Source organism: Pyrus communis, chromosome 2 (genome assembly GCF_041283825.1).
Source record: "Pyrus communis isolate YQ-2024b chromosome 2, ASM4128382v1, whole genome shotgun sequence".
NCBI lineage: Eukaryota > Viridiplantae > Streptophyta > Magnoliopsida > Rosales > Rosaceae > Pyrus > Pyrus communis.
In genome coordinates, this window is record NC_142566.1 from 28,592,668 (window position 1) to 28,611,103 (window position 18,436).

The window sequence follows — 18,436 nt, forward strand, 5'->3', positions numbered from 1 at the left end:
AATAAAGTATAATATTATGTCACTCCCACAACAATCATTCAATGGTCGTACTCACCAACAACAATCATTCAAGCCCGCAACCGTCGGCAGGACGAGAAATTGTTGAATTGTATTGATAGGATCATTTAGTATAATTGATGCAAGTGGTATAATATGTGAAGTGGATATGGGATCCTGGATTTAATATGTATGGTACTGAAATATGACTATCTAATTTAACCAATTCAAATGTTATAATATGTGAATTGACTATAAGACGTGAATTTATATAAGAAGTTATAAGATTTTGTTTCAAATAGAAAAATATTAGTTGAGGTTAGTTCTTCGGCAATGGTCGCGTACAAGGCACTTACTCTCTTTCAAAGATGTGAGGACCTTTACATCCAAAAACTCCCTTCCCGTCCCTTCTCCAACAATTTTTTTGATAACAAATGAAAGTAAATGAAAATGATAAAGATGGGGGATTATGCCAAGACCGCAAAGATAGAAACGATCAACAAAAACGATAATAAGAACAAAACCAAATGTCACGAGCATGAGCAAAGGCTACAAAATTTGGAATCGTAAATCACCATATAAGCATAATTATCTGCCACCAAAGAAGTTAAAATATCTGCAACTTAATTTCTTTATCTATAACTATGTATACACATAAATCGTATTTGACAAAATCGTTATAGAAATTCTTCCAATCCATTGTAAAAAATCACGGAACCGCACTGGAAGCTTTAAAAAATAAAAAAAGCACACTGCTATAGTATTAGTGTATCACTAAATATACCTATTATGTAACATATGAACTGCGTATACGATGTTATCGCGCTCCACTACCCAAAAAAGAAGCCCTCTCTGTCGTACATCTTTCTTATCTTTTCCTTTTTCATGTATTACGTGTAATCCAAAGCACCATACTTTAGTACAACCAAATTCCAAACAGAGAAGACAATATTTGAGAACCCGCATCAAAGATCTTCTCCGGATCTCTTTCATTTAATCTTTTTCATTAAACAATTTAAGCTCTTGAAATTTAATCTAACTATTAAAATTATTATAACTTTTAGAGTTGGTTTTTGTTTGTAACCGTTTGATCTAATTTGAAAGATCCAAATTATTTGATGGGAAAGATTATGTGAAAGGGATCCGGAGAGGATCCCCTTTCCCAAATATGAAACCAAAAACATGCAACAAAGTCAGTTCAAGTGGAAAATTGCAAAGCAAGAAAAGTTGGACATCATTGACTCATCATAAATGTGAAGGGAGACCTGTCTCTATCTGATCAAGTTTCAGCCTGGTTGATATGAATTTATCAGTCGAAATCCTTGGATCTCTGTGTCTGAAATCGATATATTCCAAAATTCAGACCATTCAAGAGAAAAAAAAAATCTAAACAAAGAGGGGCATAGCAGTACAAGGAGGATCCATAATATGGATTAAATCTCCTTTTTATAATTTAGATTAAATTAATGTATAACATTGTGGTTTCAAAGATAAATTTAAGGTTAGATATGTCACCAATTTCACTTTGCAAAGAAACAAAGAGCAGCTATAAAAATATGGATGTAGATCCTCCTTCTTTCCCAGAAAGTTGAGAGTTCTCTTTTTTTTTCTTTTTTTTTCTCTCTCTTTCTTGTGTGTCATAGCAGGAGCTAGCTCCTCTCTGCTTGGAAATGGCGGGAGGGTCGTTCGCGCCGACCGGTGTGGCCAAGGAGAGGGCACAGCAGTACCAAGGGAGGCTCACCCCTTATGTCATCGTTGCCTGCATTGTTGCCGCCGTCGGCGGCTCGCTTTTCGGTTATGATATCGGAATTTCAGGTAACCTTTCACATTTTTGTTGGCTAGCTCTTTGGTCTTTTGCCTTTTTCAGGGTTTCATGAGGTTATCTACCGAGTCGTTGAACGAAAGAATTAGGGAATTATGACATGAAAGCAAAGTTAGTGGTGAAAAGTTCAGCTTTCTTACATGGCATCATAAATTTTGGGTAGCTGAAAATGGAAAAAAAATATGGGTGCAACAGGGTGTATATCTGCTTGTGCTTATCTCTCTCCTCACGGGTGAGAAGAAGGGTTGAGGAGAGAGATAAGCACAAAAAATGGATATACAACTAGTTGCACTTAAGTTTATTTTCTTAAAAAAAAAGAGAAGTAAAGGGAGAACACATTCTTATTGTAACTTACAAATGTCAGAATGATATTGTGACGGTATCTTAAGTCAATCACGTAATGTCATGTATTTTTAACTTTCCCACATAACAGTGTGTGATTGATTTAAGGTACGATCATAGTGTCGTTGGAATACCGCCACGGTGTCATCACCATTGTAGGGAAGTTTTCGGACGGTCATAAAATCGGTAACATGTATGATTGTGCCTGTATGTGTGTGAAATATGGAAGCAGAAATCTTACTGAAGAATCTCTTCTAAATGTTCGGTTTTAACTGTCATTAGGCGGGGTTACGTCGATGGACGGATTTCTTAAGAAATTCTTCAAGACAGTGTACAAAAACAAGACGCATGCCCGGGAAAATAACTACTGCAAGTATGATAACCAGGGTCTTGCAGCGTTTACCTCTTCGCTGTACCTCGCCGGTTTAGTTGCATCTTTTGTGGCTTCTCCGGTCACAAGAAATTATGGACGCCGAGGAAGTATAATCTGTGGCGGAGTCAGTTTCCTCGTTGGAGCAACTCTAAACGCTTCAGCTGAGAATTTGGCCATGCTTCTCTTAGGTCGGATCATGCTTGGCGTTGGTATCGGATTTGGAAATCAGGTAACTAATTCACAGAAGGCAATGACTGACTTCTGTCAACAAAATGTTCGAATACAACTGATTTCTTCTGCTTGCTTATTTGTCTTGAAGGCCATTCCGCTATATCTTTCAGAAATAGCGCCAACGCATCTTCGAGGAGCCTTAAACATGATGTTTCAGTTAGCAACTACGCTTGGGATCTTCACAGCAAACATGATAAACTACGGAACTCAAAAACTCGAGCCATGGGGGTGGAGGCTCTCGCTAGGGCTGGCTCTAGTACCAGCTGCAGCAATGACAGTCGGAGGAATATTTCTACCCGAGACACCAAATAGCTTGATCGAACGAGGATGTAAAGACGAAGGAAGAAAAGTTTTGGAGAGAATTAGAGGAACCAAAAATGTCAGTGCGGAGTTTCAGGACATGATGGATGCAAGCGAGTTTGCCAATGCAATAAAGCACCCGTTCAGAAACATCCTCGAGCGAAGGAACAGGCCTCAACTCGTTATGGCAATCTTCATGCCGACATTCCAGATCCTCACGGGGATAAATTCGATTCTGTTCTACGCTCCCGTGTTGTTTCAAAGTATGGGGTTCGGGGGAAATGCTGCTCTGTACTCCTCTGCTTTAACCGGAGCTGTTCTTGTCACGTCTACGCTGCTATCTATCGCAGCAGTTGACAAACTGGGACGAAGAGTTCTGCTCATTACTGGTGGAATACAAATGATTGTATGCCAGGTAAACTTCATTACAATTCAATTAGAAAAACTAATTGAAAGTTCTAAAAACGCTTTATAAACGCTTAGTATTCTCCTCTTCAACGTGAAACAGGTCATAGTCGCGGTAATCTTGGGGCTCAAGTTCGGGGACAATCAAGAACTATCGAAAGGATTCTCAGTACTGGTGGTGGCGGTGATTTGCCTCTTCGTGATAGCTTTCGGGTATTCATGGGGTCCTCTTGGGTGGACAGTGCCGAGCGAGATCTTCCCTCTAGAAACCCGATCAGCTGGACAAAGCATTACAGTGTCTGTGAACCTTCTGTTCACCTTCATCATCGCCCAGTCGTTTCTCTCCCTCCTGTGCGCGCTCAAATTCGGGATCTTCCTCTTCTTCGCGGGATGGATTACTATCATGAGCGTGTTTGTTTACGTGTTTCTTCCCGAAACCAAGGGGATTCCGATTGAAGAGATGATACTGATGTGGAGAAAGCACTGGTTCTGGAAGAGGATAATGCCGGAAGAGTATCCTGAAGCTGACGATTCCGTTAATGTCAGGCAAAACGATTCAACAGTCTGAGATATTTTAGAGCTTAATGATGTGTAAATAAAGCAGATGATCTTTACAATTCAGTTTTAAAATAACTGTAAGCGTTTAATAAAAATATTTTTGAATTAATCCTCAGTAATAATGCACGGGGTGTTTGTTGCGCCGGACTATCTCGGACTGGATTAGCTTCAAGGATTAAGCTGGACTGGCTTAGACTAAACTAAACTGGACTAACTTAGTGAAGCGTTTAGTGCAGTATTGGACTAAGAAGCTAGATAATAACAAATTCTAATATTATTTTATTTAATATATAAATTATTAATATTTTATTATGATCTTATCTTTTTCTCCATATTTTCCTACCATTTCCGTCCCACTCTTTTCCTCTTCTCTCATCGTCCCACCCTCTCCCTCTTTTTTTCCTCTCAGACCTCTCAATTCATGTCTCTTTCTCATTCTTGATCAAACTCCTTATTGATTTCAGTCTCTATTTCTCTGTCCTCCCTCCCTATCTAGTTATGCGTTGTTCGAACGAAACCTCACGGCTCCAATTTTCCCGACGAGTTGCAGGTTTTCCGATGTGTTTTTTGGCCAACCCTCATTAAATTGGATGAAGTTAGCACCGCCAAAAAATTCATCACCATCCCTGGACCGAGATCTTAGCTTTGCATGCTCGAATTTGTCATGGATTTGAAGAAACCCAAACAGGCCGAGATTTCCAGGCCATTTTCCGGCCACATTTTGGCCTTGATTCAAGTAAAATCGTAATCTTGTCACTCCCAGCTTCAATTTGGTATATTTTATATGAAAGTTGGTTGTGAAATGGATCTGAAAGAGAGTCGGGAAGTTAATGATTGATCTAGGTGACCGGCGATGACGAGGAGTCTGTCGAGAGTGGTCGTTGAGCATGACAAGGACGAGAAATAGAGGATAATCTTAGCTAATCCCATGGTTATTGGGGGGTCTCACTAAGACCTCTTAGTGAAGGGTTTTGTCCATGCTAGTCCCCTTTAGTCTCATTAATGTTAGTCCCAGCATGGAACAAACACAGTATTGGACTAATAGCTAATCCAGTCCAGTCCAGTCCAGTCCGAGTTAGTGAGGGCAAACAAACGCCCCCCAAGTGAATAAACCCAACTTTTGTCCTTAAAAGCAGTTTTAATCATTTTAAATGCACTTTCAAACCAACCTAAAATATATTGAGTAGAAGTAGCCAACTAGCCTATTTCCCTTGAATCAATGTCTATACATATGAAATTTCAGGGCACCTACATTACTCCCAAAGGGGTTTTCTCCATTGCAAGGAAATTACGAGATGTGAGTAGCCGGTAGATCTGCCCAAGGCGGACAACCAGCTACTCACATCTGCTACGGGATTTAAGTAGCCGAACAATCTGTATTGGGATGAGTATAGCCCGTCGATCTGCCTACAGTGGAAACTGTCTACTCACATATCAGTTGTGGGATTTGAGTAGCGGAAAATCAGCCCAATACTGGCGGGCAGTTGTCGCAGGCCGGTTGACGCAGGCAACCAGCTCCTCACATGTTGCGGGTTGCAAGTAGTCGGTCTATCTGCCCAATAGACGGCGGAGAATTGCTACCCAACTATCAGGATGAGTAGCTGAACATTCTCCCCGATACATGGGGACAACCGGCTGAACATTCTCCCCGATACATGGGGACAACCGGCTGAACATTCTCCCCGATACATGGGGACAACCGGTTATATCCGGTTTGCCGGGCTGCCCAATACAGGCAGACAACCGGTTTGCCGGGCTGCCCAACACAGGCAGACAACCGGCTACTTATATCCAGTTTGCCGGGCTGCCCAATACAGGCAGACAACCAATACAGGCAAACAACCGGCTACTCGCATATTTCGACACCATTTCTAACCAGAAAAACTCGTGCAAATCCAGATAAAGAACACAGAATGACTGGCAAGAGATTAAGCACAACATTTTATTCTTTGATGATTACTACTGCATCATATAATATTTCTCTCTACATACTTCTCTTTTCATCCAACCTCGTAAACATTTCTTGCACACTAAGTAAACTATACAAGGCACCAAACACACAAACTTTCCTACTAATCTTCTTCCTTTAATTTGCACAAACCCTAGCAAGATATTTGCCCTAATCTTATCATCATTTGCTCGCACTCAATCAACTTTCCTCTTGAAAAAATAAAGGAAGCAAAGCGAACAATCATTACCAACTAATAGAACAACCTTCAACGATTTTCGGAATTTCGGATTCATTTAACTTTTCGATCAAACGATTCAAGCAGGCAGCCTTGCTAAATCACCATCGCTCACACCAAATCGAGCCGCAGCAGCCGGCGGAGATCGCTCGTTGCGGTGCCGTTCCTTCCCAAAAAAGCAGGCAGCGGCACCGAGCTCGGAGGAGGAGACGCGTAGAAAACGCTCGATCCAGCATAAATCGCGTCCATGACCTTGAACTCCGCAGCCTTAATCTGCTTCTGCACGGTCTCCGGGTCGGGTCCCAAACGGTCCGTGGATCCCAAAACCAAATCCGGATCGTTTTCCTTCTTCGCCTTCTGCTTGCAATCGTCGCTAGCAACCACTCTTAGCCCTCGGTTGCTCTTCTCCGGGTTCAAAACCTCACCGCGCCTCAGGATCTTGACCTGTCCCGTCACAAGGTTTTTAACCGGCGCCTTCGCAACAACGGAGTGATCATCGTACCGATCGCGAGGTCGGTCGTGCTGATTGGACTGAACCGCCATCGGACTCCTCTTCCGGCGGCGAGATTGATGAATATTGGCGGTGGAGCCATGGTTGGGGGTGGAATTAGGGTTCGGGTTAGAGAAATTGGGGATCCGTCGTGATCCGGAGCGGGGGGAGAGGGTTAGGGTTAGAGCTTCGTTGCGGAACCTACCTCGAAGGCAATCCTGCGATCGGAGAATCGCCGTCACCATTTTTTTCCCTCAGAAAAAGAAAGAGAAGGAGAAGATTGAAAATTGTGAAAGAAAAAAAAAATATTTAATTTCTTGATTTTCTGAAAATTTTGTTATCGGAGAAGAAATGCTATATTTTGCAAAGCAAGGGGGAGCGTGTATTTATAGAGAGGTTCCGGTACGTCACGTGACGTCGCGTGAGGTTTGGAACCATCTGAGGCGCGTGGGCGGGTTGAGATTTTGACCGACGTGGATTTGCAGTTATACCGGGGTTGAATTTACTGTATTGCACTGGTGTTTCACAAATTTACGAAGGCGACCAAGCAAGGTCTGCGCTGGCTTTTTTAATTTTGGAGTAAGAGAGGGGCAATGATGTGTGGTTCGATGCTTTGGTTGCCGTGAAGGGGACCGGAGAGCCACGCGTTCAAAAGTGAACGGGTGGAGTGGTTGGTCTTATCGACACGTGTTGACCGGGGAAACTGAGTTTTCCGTTTGGGCAGGTTTAGACTGGAATCGCGGTTTCGTGGAAGCTACGGCCTACGGAACACGGGAAACAGTGGATCCGGGCTCCGGTGAGTGGGCTCTGGGTCTGTGTGTACCAACCACGTGTCTGGGCTAGGCAGATTATTGACCCATCAATGAATTGGACTGGATGTGTAAACCGAAGGAAATTTAATTTGATTGGGTCCACTTTGGGTTGAACATAGTTTGGTCTACCTACATCCCGTGAAGTAAAAGTTCGTTTAAAAGTAATTTAAAAAAAAAAAACAAAACGTTTTAATGATAACGCTTTTAGATCCAGTTCATAGGAAAATGCAATTGAATTCTGAAAAAACATTTAAAGTTCTTGTGAAATACAAAAATATTTTTTTTCTAAAAATGCTTTCAATTATTTTAAAAGCACTCACTACAAGCTGTAAAAACTTGGATCTATAGTATGCTATTCAAAACTAATAACATATGAGACCCATCTATAAGCTTTGTAAAGAGCTTCATCTTCTTTTCGGGTTCAAGCCCTTCCTTTCATTACAGTTGTGGCCATTTGAAAATTATTGAAAAAATTAAAGGATTATTGAAAGATTATTGAAAAAATTAAAGGGCCCATAAGCCCTTTGGCCTAGTTCTCGGTTGGAGATAATTTTTGTGTCATTTCGAGCTATTTTTAGCCATATGGCCGAGTCGGTTGGTGATGGCTTTATTTTTCATTCGAGATTTGTGTAGTATATGATCAGAGCCCTTATAAGTTGTATACGTGGTATACTTCCATTCGTTCATTTCTAAACTGATAGACGGCCCAGATTTAAAGCTCAAAAATAATGATCTTCTCCACTTCTCTTCCGCCTCCATCGCCGTCTTTCCTCCGTCTGGGATCTGATCTTCGCACTCCTCTAAAATACACTCCAAGGTACTGGGCAGCTCCCTCAAATCCTTTCTAATATATCCTTCGAATTCAAATCTTGGTTGCAATCGTTCCAGTTCTGGATTTTGAATCATAAGTTCATTTTTTTATTTTTTAATTTCATGCTTTTCTTCCTGTAAATTCTTGATAACCAACTTCTTTTTTTCTCACAGCATCTGGATAGGTTTAGATTGATGAAAAAAAATGAAATTTCATTGCTTTTGGTGTTTACAGGTGAAAGAAAAGCCGGAAGAAATGCCGCTGTACGATTGTATGCTGCTGCTGAAGCCCCATGTGAGGAAGGAGTCTCTGATGGACTTGGTTGCTCGAGTGAGCAAACACGTTTGCAGAAGAAATGGAGTTATTACTGACATGAAGTCGTTCGGCACTGTTCAGCTCGGTTATGGTATTAAGAAGCTTGATGGAAGGTACTATCAGGTGGGTTTCTTTTTATCTTTCTGCAATCTTATAGTGCATTTGAATTATTACAGATTGTAGTATTCTTCGTCGTTGCGTTTGAATCGTCCTATTTTTGCAATGAGAGCGTCTTGTGTAATTCGTTGCGTTTGTGGATGTTTTTTAGTTGAACTTGTTAATGCTACATTTTCGATAAGTTGAGGGCCAACGTGATGCCGCTGCAGTTTCCCATTCTCTTTGTTGATACGTAATGAAAAGTGTGTGAAATTTCTATAAGCTTCTTTTAATATGGAGGTTCGAGAAATGAACGAGGATTTGAATTGGGTTAAAAGTGCTGCTTTCTTTGTTTGTCTTAAGAACTTGAATTAGAGGATTTCAAATGTAAGGATGGAACCTCTAGGGGATGGCATAAAGTTGAAAGCTTCCCTCAGAATTCTCAGGATGCTTAATTTGAACTATCTTAGGTTGTAGATTCTGTTACGCCCTCAGCAGGGGACGACGGACTCTGCTTGTAAGATTGTAACAATATCTGAATTCAAAGTTCTTTGCAAGCTTTATAGCAAGACGGATGGTTTTCTGTCATACCTTGCCAATCCCTAAACTTAGGAAAAATGACAACAAAAAAACGAAAAAGGTTGGCATTCTATCACAGTTTTAGAGTGCAACCGTATCTTTACTGTTTGATAGTTCTTTAGACGTTTTGTCATCCCAAAGAGAGACAATTTTCACTGTCTTAGCACTCTTGAACATCTCCATTAGGATGCTGGTGCCTTTTATCCTGAAGGGTGAGGGCGATCTCCTTTGTCGGTTATTGGGTTTCCAGGGTTTCTGCTTCCTGGGTGGAAATGTAGATTTCACCAGATTTAGCACTTCTCGGAATATTCTAAAACCTTTGAGAGTTCTTGACCATCTTAATCTCATCAGATGCAGAAATACATTTGTACACTTTTGATCATTTTCTATTTCCATATGTTGTCTCGTTGGTATTTCTAACTGTTGACGAGTTATTATGATTTTATTTATAACTCAAAGTTTCCATATGGTATAGGGCCAACTAATGCAAATGACAATGATGACTACACCCAACATCAACAAGGAGCTGCACTACTTGAACAAGGAAGATCGGTTGCTGCGCTGGCTGTTGGTTAAACACCGAGAAACAAAGTATGGACAGGAATTTCTAAGTGAAGAGGATTCGAAAAGTGAATTCAATAGGCTTCAGCGGAGCAGCATATATAATATGGAGGAGTCTGAGACTGAGGATGATGACGACGATGATGAGGAATATGATGTGGAACAAGAAGGAAAACGTACCTGAAGGGTAGTGGAATACTGTTTCAGGCATGATCCTTAGCATTTTGTTGAAGTTCCTTGATTTACGTTTGTCATAAGGTACGGCATCAGTAAGTGTTATGAACTATGTTGGGTGAATTAGCTTATCGATGAATTAGATGTAGTGAGCTTTTAGTTTTGATACAGATGGTGCACTCAAATTCCGTTTTTCTCTTGGCCAGTGTACAAAACCATTGAAGATGAACTTAATCAGCCGATGTTGGGATTATTTCTCTAGACCGAAAACATCTTGAATATCTTCTGAGCGTTAAAAGGATCAATGTAGTAGTTTAAATTTCTTTGTTTCTCGTGATGATGTATGTGTTAGGTTGATGTTGAGTTGTCGCGGGAGGACCTAAGGCATGGTGCGGGTGCTTCTAGTTCGGTTACGTGAACTACAAGTAACCATGCTTTGGAGCTTCCTTCTACGATTCTAACCTTATGTTTGGATGGAGACGGCTGCCTTTTGCACATGAATTGCTTTGTTCTTGCCCTTTAATTTCCAAATGGTTCCACTTTCTATATAGCAAACATGCCTTGCATTAACCACAGGAGGAAGGAAACATCCCATGCATTGAAAAACAATAAAACGGTAGCGTCTATATTTTACACGCGGAATGTCGTTTGGCATTTAGGAAAGGCATGATATCGAGAGAATCTGTCGAATATTATCGGCGCAATCTGTCGAGATATGTTAGCAGATATTACATCAAACACTTGGTGGACACAAAAGTGACCCATACCACCTATTTGGAGAGTTTTCATAAGACATTCACATGTATATTTTATGAGATCCTGCGACCACCTTGGTCTTAATGTATATCCGTCTCTGATTATGCTATAACGTTTAAATTAGACATGGATTTCAATTTATATTTATACTTCCATCTTTTTTTAGCTCTTCTTTCTCTTTATTTGAGTTTCTTGACGCATACAAACGTTCGCTTTTGTAATGTTTGGTATACTCATACTAGTGAGGACCGAAGTATTTTCATTAACAAAATGTATCTTAATCATTGAAAAATGTTATACTGTTATTTTGCCATAGATTTAGCTGTTACAGTAACAAGGACAAAAGGGGGTGCCTTTCTTTAATCACTTTATTAATCCTATTCTTGCTTTATTGAACATATTATGCATGATTAACGTCTTTTTTTTTGCAAATTGTTAATCCTATTCTTGCTTATTAGTTTCCGCACCACTAATATTTTGACTATATGTTCCCCCAATTGCATGTCTTTTGACCCTCCACTAATCTAAATCAGTGGATTAACTTTTACGGCATGGATACACAGTTGTTTTAACATTTTATGTTATTGATACAAATACTATGTGAATAAAAACTTACATATTTATTTGTATCATTAACACAATATCAGAGCATCTTCAATGTAGACAATTGAGTAGGCAAATCCATTTTGATGAGCCGCGTCGGCAAAAACAGCTTCAACAGTAGAGGCGATTAATTTTTTTGCAAATTTTGCCTACTCTCCCAAAGTAGACAATGTTGCCTACAATATCATGTGTAGGCAATATGACCCTACATCTCCTTTTATAGTAAAATAGTCAAGAAAGATAACAAACCTAAAAAGTGAAAGTATATACTATAGATGAAAGATAATAATAAAATATATTTTAGTCTACTCACGATAATTATATACCTGAACCACGAAATTCCTTCGAACCAAATAACAAGTTGACCCACGTAAAAAGAATGTGGTGAAAAGAATTTACAAGATAATGTAAAATATAAATAATTGTACTTGTTATATGATTAGATGATAGAGGCAGAGGCATCAAATCAAAGCATAAGCTAAAGTTCCTCCTACTGTTTTGAGACTCTAATGGGAATCCAAGTCAGGTAAATTATTTTCCTAAAAAGCTGTGTTGTTCTCAGCTGCACACGGGCAAATCCGTTTCAAATCAAATGCCCGTTGAAGTGTCCGTCCCTTTCAATTTCAAACCTGTCGTTGGGAAACTTCTCTAGTAATTTACTAATTTCTCTTATCAACATATTCCCGGCTCGATGTTGAGTCGAGAACAGAGATTCTTACATGTAACTAAAGTTGTATCTCTATACGTAAACAAGATGAAGAGAAGAGGGATGCATAATCGATTGTACTCAAGTTTTTCTCACTTCCTGTGAACAACCTATTCAAAATATAACAATCTTTTTATGTCAAGAGTGTCAACTTTTTCAAGGGGATTTTCTATGGTACAATAGTTTTGATGTATGCGAGGAGGTATTTATAACCAGTTGGATATTTGTATAAAAAAAAAAAAATCAAGATTAAACAGTTAAAATGATCAAAGTATCACAAAATCTTACTCCGGAATCATGGGTGGATGTACATTGAGACCAAGGTGGTCCCAATACCATTCAGAGTCCGAGAAATATATATATTCGTCAAGATCTTCCAAAGGCTTTCTGAATGTTTGGTACAAGTCATTTTTGTGCTTATCAAGTGTTTGATGTAATACTTATTCGGCATACTCGACAAGTTGTGGCGACATCATTCAACAAATTCTCTCAATATCACTCATCAGATTGTTTCGGCATGTGTGCAACATAGTTTGGCTAAAGATAAGAAACTCACCAAATGTTCGATGAATGTCTCAGTAGAAAAACTGATTTTTTTTTTTAAATTTGTTTGCACACTTTGCTCTTTGTTTATCTAAAAAACTTATACTTTAATACTAAGACACCTCCAAAATTCAAATCCTAAATCTCCCATGTCCGAAGCACCCTAAAATTTTTGCTTTTTAAGCACTGCAATAATAGAAGAAAGTCACGAAATTCCTGAGGGTTTTTATAGTCACGCTATACCTGCGAGAACCACTGCGTGGGAGGGTCCCTCTCGTGAGTGGTGATGCCAAACCCAAAACTCGAACAGCTTGACACTGTTTCCTTTGAATCAAATCAAGACAACCGCATGACATGTATAAGTAGAATTTACATGCAACTTGAACGTCAAAATTAAAATACTGCAAACTTATTTAAAACACCGTTAAAATAACATCTCAGATATATGTTTCTTTCCAAAAACATGTATCACACGTTCAGGAGCTCGCATTCTCGGTAATTCACTCACTGAGTTACTGTTAAGGTCAAGGTTCAAGCATGGGGGTTGTCAAATAGTAATTACCCTTTTTAACGTCCTCGAGGGACACAAAAAGCTGTGGCTCATCACATATTAAGAAAAAGGTTACTTCTTTTATCAGCAACTTGTCTTTTACTCTTTCATCTTTCCTGCACTGCACGGTCTGCATCGGCTGCTCGAGAAGGACCATATGGAACAAAATGGTTGTTAATGTCACGTCTCGTTTTAATAAAATAATAATATATGTAAATTTTATAACATATTATTTTGTATTATTGGATTGAAACGTTATTTGTAAGTTTTCATACAACTCTCTAAGTAGAGTTATGAAAGAACAACGAATCAATTTTTACATTCTCATTTTCTCATTTTACTGTAATACCTTGAAGCTTCATGTAGCTCTCTACGAGGCTACAATATTGTGGAGTATTGAATATTCTGCTATTTAAAGTTTTTAAATTCAATTCAATGATTGCTTTTTTTGTCAACCGTTGGATTGGCTCTAAGAGAACTTTAGTTGTTAGTAAAAAAGAGATAATGAGAGAATTTTCACACTGTAATTTTCATTTTAAGAAAATAAAGATCAAACTTAAGCGCACAGTTTTGCATACTGATTCGGCCGACTGACTTAACCTACTCTTCATCTCACATTTTCTATTCACAATACCAATTTAGAAATTCATTCAGTCCCCTACTTTTTACTTGATCTACCCTATCTTTTGATTGGATTCTTTCCAATAAAAAGGCATAAAAGAGATGCTTTGTGAACTTTTGATTATTTTTTGTTAAAAAATAAATAAAAATTTCACAAAGCATCTATTTTTTTCCTAAATGATCAGCACCAGTCAAATAAACAAACACCCTCAAGGGTCCCCTCTTGCTCCCAAAAGCAATCCAAATTATATTCCCATTTCAACTAATCATGTTCCTTATTTGGACTTACGTCAGAATGTTTTTGCAATAGTATTTTAGGTCAATTACACTTAAAAACACATATATTTTAATTTTTTAGATCGTAGTACGTAATTAGCTTAAAATACTGTTAAACATACTTCTTTGAACAAAAAAGTCTTACTAATTGATACAAATAGCGATGCTCTCAAGTCAATGCCAAAAATTCTTAGAAAACGCTACAGGTGGCGATATTTCCTTGAACAATTTTTTTTATTTTTTTTTTATAGAATCTTTGAACGTCATTATACTTAGTTTTGCGTCAGATTTTTCGTTACCTCTAAATACCCTATGTATTTTTTTAAAGTCTCTTTTTAGATATTTCTATCCATTTTGTCGTGCGCATCTGTCTAATAAACATATTTTTTAACCGAAATATTTGTAGATTTTCGATTTACATGTTCGAAGAAGTCCGCCTACTTTATGTCGATATGTTGCACCAAAGAAAGAAAAAGAAATTCAATAAAAAAAAAAGAGAAAGAAAAAGAAATTATTCCTCCTTTCCCTCTTTTGCTAGTTCCCATGCAGTTCTCACTCGACTCTCACACAAAAACAGATTTCCATAATATCTGACACATTTTTCTTCCAATCGGGCATCCAAAATTGTCTGTTCTCTCAGTCATCCCAACTGCAAGTTCCAATGGAGATTTTCCATTCCTCCTTCTACTTAATCCTTCTCCACCTCTTCGCGGCGGTTTCCGCCGCCGATATCTACTCAGACACCCTTCTCAGCTTAAAATCCGAGCTCACAGACGCCAATGGCAGCTTGAAAGATTGGATTCTCCCTTCTACAGAAAACCCACCTGGCAAAATCCACGCATGTTCTTGGTCCGGCGTCAAATGCAACACCAACAACTCCGCCGTCACTGGCTTAGACCTCTCAATAAAGAGTCTCGCCGGTGAAATTTCCGGCGATCAATTCGCCGTCTTCGCCGACCTTGTATCACTCAATCTCAGTCACAACTCGTTCTCCGGTCACCTCCCCGCTGGAATCTTCAACCTCACCAACCTCACAACATTAGACATCAGCAGAAACAACTTCTCCGGCCACTTCCCCACCGGCGTCTCCGCCCTCCAAAACCTCATTGTACTCGACGCATTCAGCAACAGCTTTTCCGGGTCGCTCCCCGCCGAAATTTCAGACCTTCAGAACCTCAAAATCCTCAATTTAGCCGGAAGCTACTTCCGGGGACCGATCCCGTCGGAATACGGGGCTTTTCGCCGGCTCGAGTTTATTCATCTCGCCGGGAATATGATCACCGGAAGCATTCCGCCGGAACTGGGGAAGCTCAAAACAGTGACCCACATGGAGATTGGCTACAATTTTTACCACGGAAGCATTCCGTGGCAATTGGGGAACATGACGGAGCTCCAGTATCTCGACATTGCCTATGCAAATCTCTCCGGCGCCGTCCCAAAATCCCTCGGCGATCTCGACAATCTCGAATCCCTCTTCCTGTTCAGAAACCAGCTTTCTGGGTCAATTCCGCCTGAGCTCAGCAACATCAGAGCTCTCCAAAGCTTGGATCTTTCCGACAATCTGATTTCTGGGTGGATCCCAGAAACCTTTTCGGAGCTGAAAAACCTTAGACTCCTCAGTCTTTTTTACAACGAGATGAGCGGCGAAGTTCCTGACGGAATTGCAGAGCTTCCGTCTTTGGAGACGCTGCTTTTGTGGAACAATTTCTTCTCCGGCAACCTTCCCCGGAGCTTGGGGAGGAACTCGAAGCTCGGATGGGTGGACGTCTCCACAAACAACTTCAACGGCAGCGTTCCGCCGGATATCTGTGCGAATGGTCAGCTCCTTAAGCTGATGCTGTTTTCGAACAATTTCTCCGGCGATCTCTCCACTTCTCTGTCAAACTGTTCGTCTCTGGTTCGTCTTCGACTCGAAGATAACAAGTTTTCAGGTGAGATTCCATTGAAATTCAGCACTCTGACTGACATCACATATGTTGATTTATCTGGGAACAATTTTAGTGGTGGGATTCCAATGGATATTTCAAAAGCTCAAAAGCTTGAGTACTTCAATGTCTCTAGAAATCCAGAATTAGGGGGCACAGTTCCTGCAGAAATGTTGGAATTGCCAAATCTTCACAATTTTTCGGCTTCCTCGTGTGGCTTGATTGGCAATGTTCCTTCGTTCGAAAACTGCAAATCAATATCTGTTGTTGAATTGAGCAAGAACAGCTTGGAAGGAACTGTCCCAAAGAGTATTTCTAGCTGCCGGGTTCTTGAGAGGATTGATTTAGGTAGCAATAATATATCCGGTCGTATACCCAAGGAGCTTGCAAGTCTCCCTGCTCTTCTTGTTCTTGACCTGTCACATAACAGCTTCAATGGACCAATACCTAAAACTTTTGGTTCTTCTTCGAGTTTAGTACTTCTAAATGTGTCTTACAATGATGTTTCCGGGAGTATTCCATCCGAAAAGGTATTTAGAATGATGGAACGAAGCGCTTTTGATGGGAATCCAAAGCTGTGTGGAGAGCCTCTCAGATCATGTCCTGGCTCAGTGTCTATATTTGGAAGCAGAGTTGCCGGGAAGCTTCTGTGGATCGCACTACTCTGCATCGGAGTAGTTATGTTCGTTACTCTATCAGTTATGGGGATATTTTACTACCATAAAGGCAGCAAAGGCCAGTGGAAGATGATCTCATTTGCTGGACTTCCTCAATTCACAAAAAATGATTTATTGAAGAGCTTCAGTTCGACAGAATCCATGGATGCATTGCCACCTTTGTCAGCTTCAGTGCGGAAAGCAGTTCTGCCAATGGGAATTGCAGTTTCGGTAAAGAAGATTGAATGGGGAGCAAAGAGAATGAGAGTTATGCTGGAATTTGTAACACAAATAGGAAATGCAAGGCATAAGAATTTAATTCGATTGCTTGGAGTTTGCTACAACAACCATCTGGCGTATCTCTTATACGATTACTTGCCCAACGGAAACTTGGCTGAAATGATAAGTGTGAAAAGCGAATGGGCAGCCAAGTACAAAATTATCATCGACATTGCAAAGGGATTATGCTTCCTTCACCATGAATGTTATCCTGCAATAGCACATGGAGATCTGAGATCAAGTAATATAGTGTTTGACGAAAATATGGAACCTCATTTGACAGAATTCGGGTTCAAGCATCTGCTCGAGTTGAACAAGGGTTCGTTTACAGCAGCAACTTCCACCTGGGATGCAGGTATGCATAATAAGATATGTTCTTTCATGTAGTAGAGATGATTATGTGGTGGTTGTTTTGAAAAGTTTTAATCCCTTACACCACCACTTCTGAAATCTTGCGAAAATTACGGAATTCCAGTAAAACTCAAGGATATGATTAGAAACAGAATTATAAACAATTTGATATCGTTCGTGTATTAGCATTGACCATTTCCCTGAGTGCTCTTCTTTTGTTGGACAGGTGATAACATCAGTGGCACAAAAGAGGAGCTATGCAGGGATGTATACAACTTTGGGGAGATCATGCTGGAGATTCTAAGCAACGGCAGGTTGACAAATTCTGGCGCAAGCATACAGAGCAAGTCGAGGGAAGTTGTTCTGCGGGAAATTTACAATGAGAACGAAGCTGGTTCTGACATTTCAATGCAAGAGGAGATAAAACTGGCAATTGAGGTTGCTATGCTTTGCACCAGGAGTAGGCCATCCGATCGACCATCCATGGAAAATGCATTGAAGCTTTTATCCGAGTCGAAACTCCAGATGAAAAATAACCCAACTTTTGAAACTGCAGGGTGATGAATTTAGATGCAGAAACCGAAGATATATACACAAGATGAAGTGAGTGAGCTGTTTGTAGCCAGTTAATTTGTTTTATAGTTTGTTTGTATTGTAAGCATAATAAATGTTTTGCTGTATAATAGTGCCATGTAATGTAAGTTTGTGTACCATTGCGTCGGTTGTCTAGGTTAATCATGTACTTACTACTATGCGTTTTAACGTTATTGGCTTGAGATACCGTCATGGTGACCTTTGGTAATTTTACTCCTCTTGAATGTGAACAAAATGGATACACTACATATGTACGTGTGAGTGATATACCACTGTACAACTAAAATATGTGTATTTTACAAAATTTCTTAATGAAAGTACAATACAATGATTAAAAAAAACAAATTATTGGATTTCTACTCATGCATTCCGGGTATAAAATTCTTCCTTAATTATTGTAATTGATCCTCCCCTTTCTTTAATAACAATAAATAATATAAAAAAACAATAAAAAGAAGGAAAAAGAGAGTCTATTCACATTCAACTGCCCGGTGAGCATTGGGCCTTTACACCTCAGAAATGGG

At 39.8% G+C, this 18,436-nt stretch overlaps 4 protein-coding genes across 5 annotated transcripts; 3 read left to right on the forward strand and 1 right to left on the reverse strand.

Moving 5' to 3' along the window:
- Positions 1-1,201: 1,201 nt before the first annotated feature.
- On the forward strand, positions 1,202-4,137 carry LOC137747072 (sugar transport protein 7). Its single transcript, XM_068487078.2, has 4 exons — positions 1,202-1,812; positions 2,444-2,763; positions 2,854-3,480; positions 3,574-4,137. The coding sequence occupies exons 1-4, from the start codon at positions 1,668-1,670 to the stop codon at positions 4,036-4,038; spliced, it is 1,557 nt and encodes a 518-aa protein (XP_068343179.2). The 5' UTR covers positions 1,202-1,667; the 3' UTR covers positions 4,039-4,137.
- A 1,809-nt stretch (positions 4,138-5,946) lies between these two features.
- Positions 5,947-7,066, reverse strand: LOC137747073 (uncharacterized). Its single transcript, XM_068487079.2, has one exon. It carries the CDS (start codon positions 6,947-6,949, stop codon positions 6,326-6,328), a length of 624 nt encoding a protein of 207 aa, XP_068343180.2. The 5' UTR covers positions 6,950-7,066; the 3' UTR covers positions 5,947-6,325.
- Positions 7,067-8,109: 1,043 nt separating this feature from the next.
- Positions 8,110-10,381, forward strand: LOC137748544 (small ribosomal subunit protein bS6m). 2 transcript variants are annotated; one of them, XM_068488712.2, is made up of 3 exons: positions 8,110-8,333; positions 8,562-8,765; positions 9,793-10,381. In XM_068488712.2, exons 2-3 carry the CDS (start codon positions 8,583-8,585, stop codon positions 10,060-10,062), a joined length of 453 nt encoding a protein of 150 aa, XP_068344813.2. In that variant the 5' UTR covers positions 8,110-8,333; positions 8,562-8,582; the 3' UTR covers positions 10,063-10,381. The 2 variants fall into 2 exon arrangements, with proteins under 2 accessions (XP_068344813.2, XP_088546235.1); XM_088690109.1 differs by having other exon boundaries at positions 8,292-8,424.
- A 4,228-nt stretch (positions 10,382-14,609) lies between these two features.
- On the forward strand, positions 14,610-18,120 carry LOC137748691 (uncharacterized). Its single transcript, XM_068488866.2, has 2 exons — positions 14,610-17,322; positions 17,545-18,120. The coding sequence occupies exons 1-2, from the start codon at positions 14,769-14,771 to the stop codon at positions 17,877-17,879; spliced, it is 2,889 nt and encodes a 962-aa protein (XP_068344967.2). The 5' UTR covers positions 14,610-14,768; the 3' UTR covers positions 17,880-18,120.
- Positions 18,121-18,436: the final 316 nt, after the last annotated feature.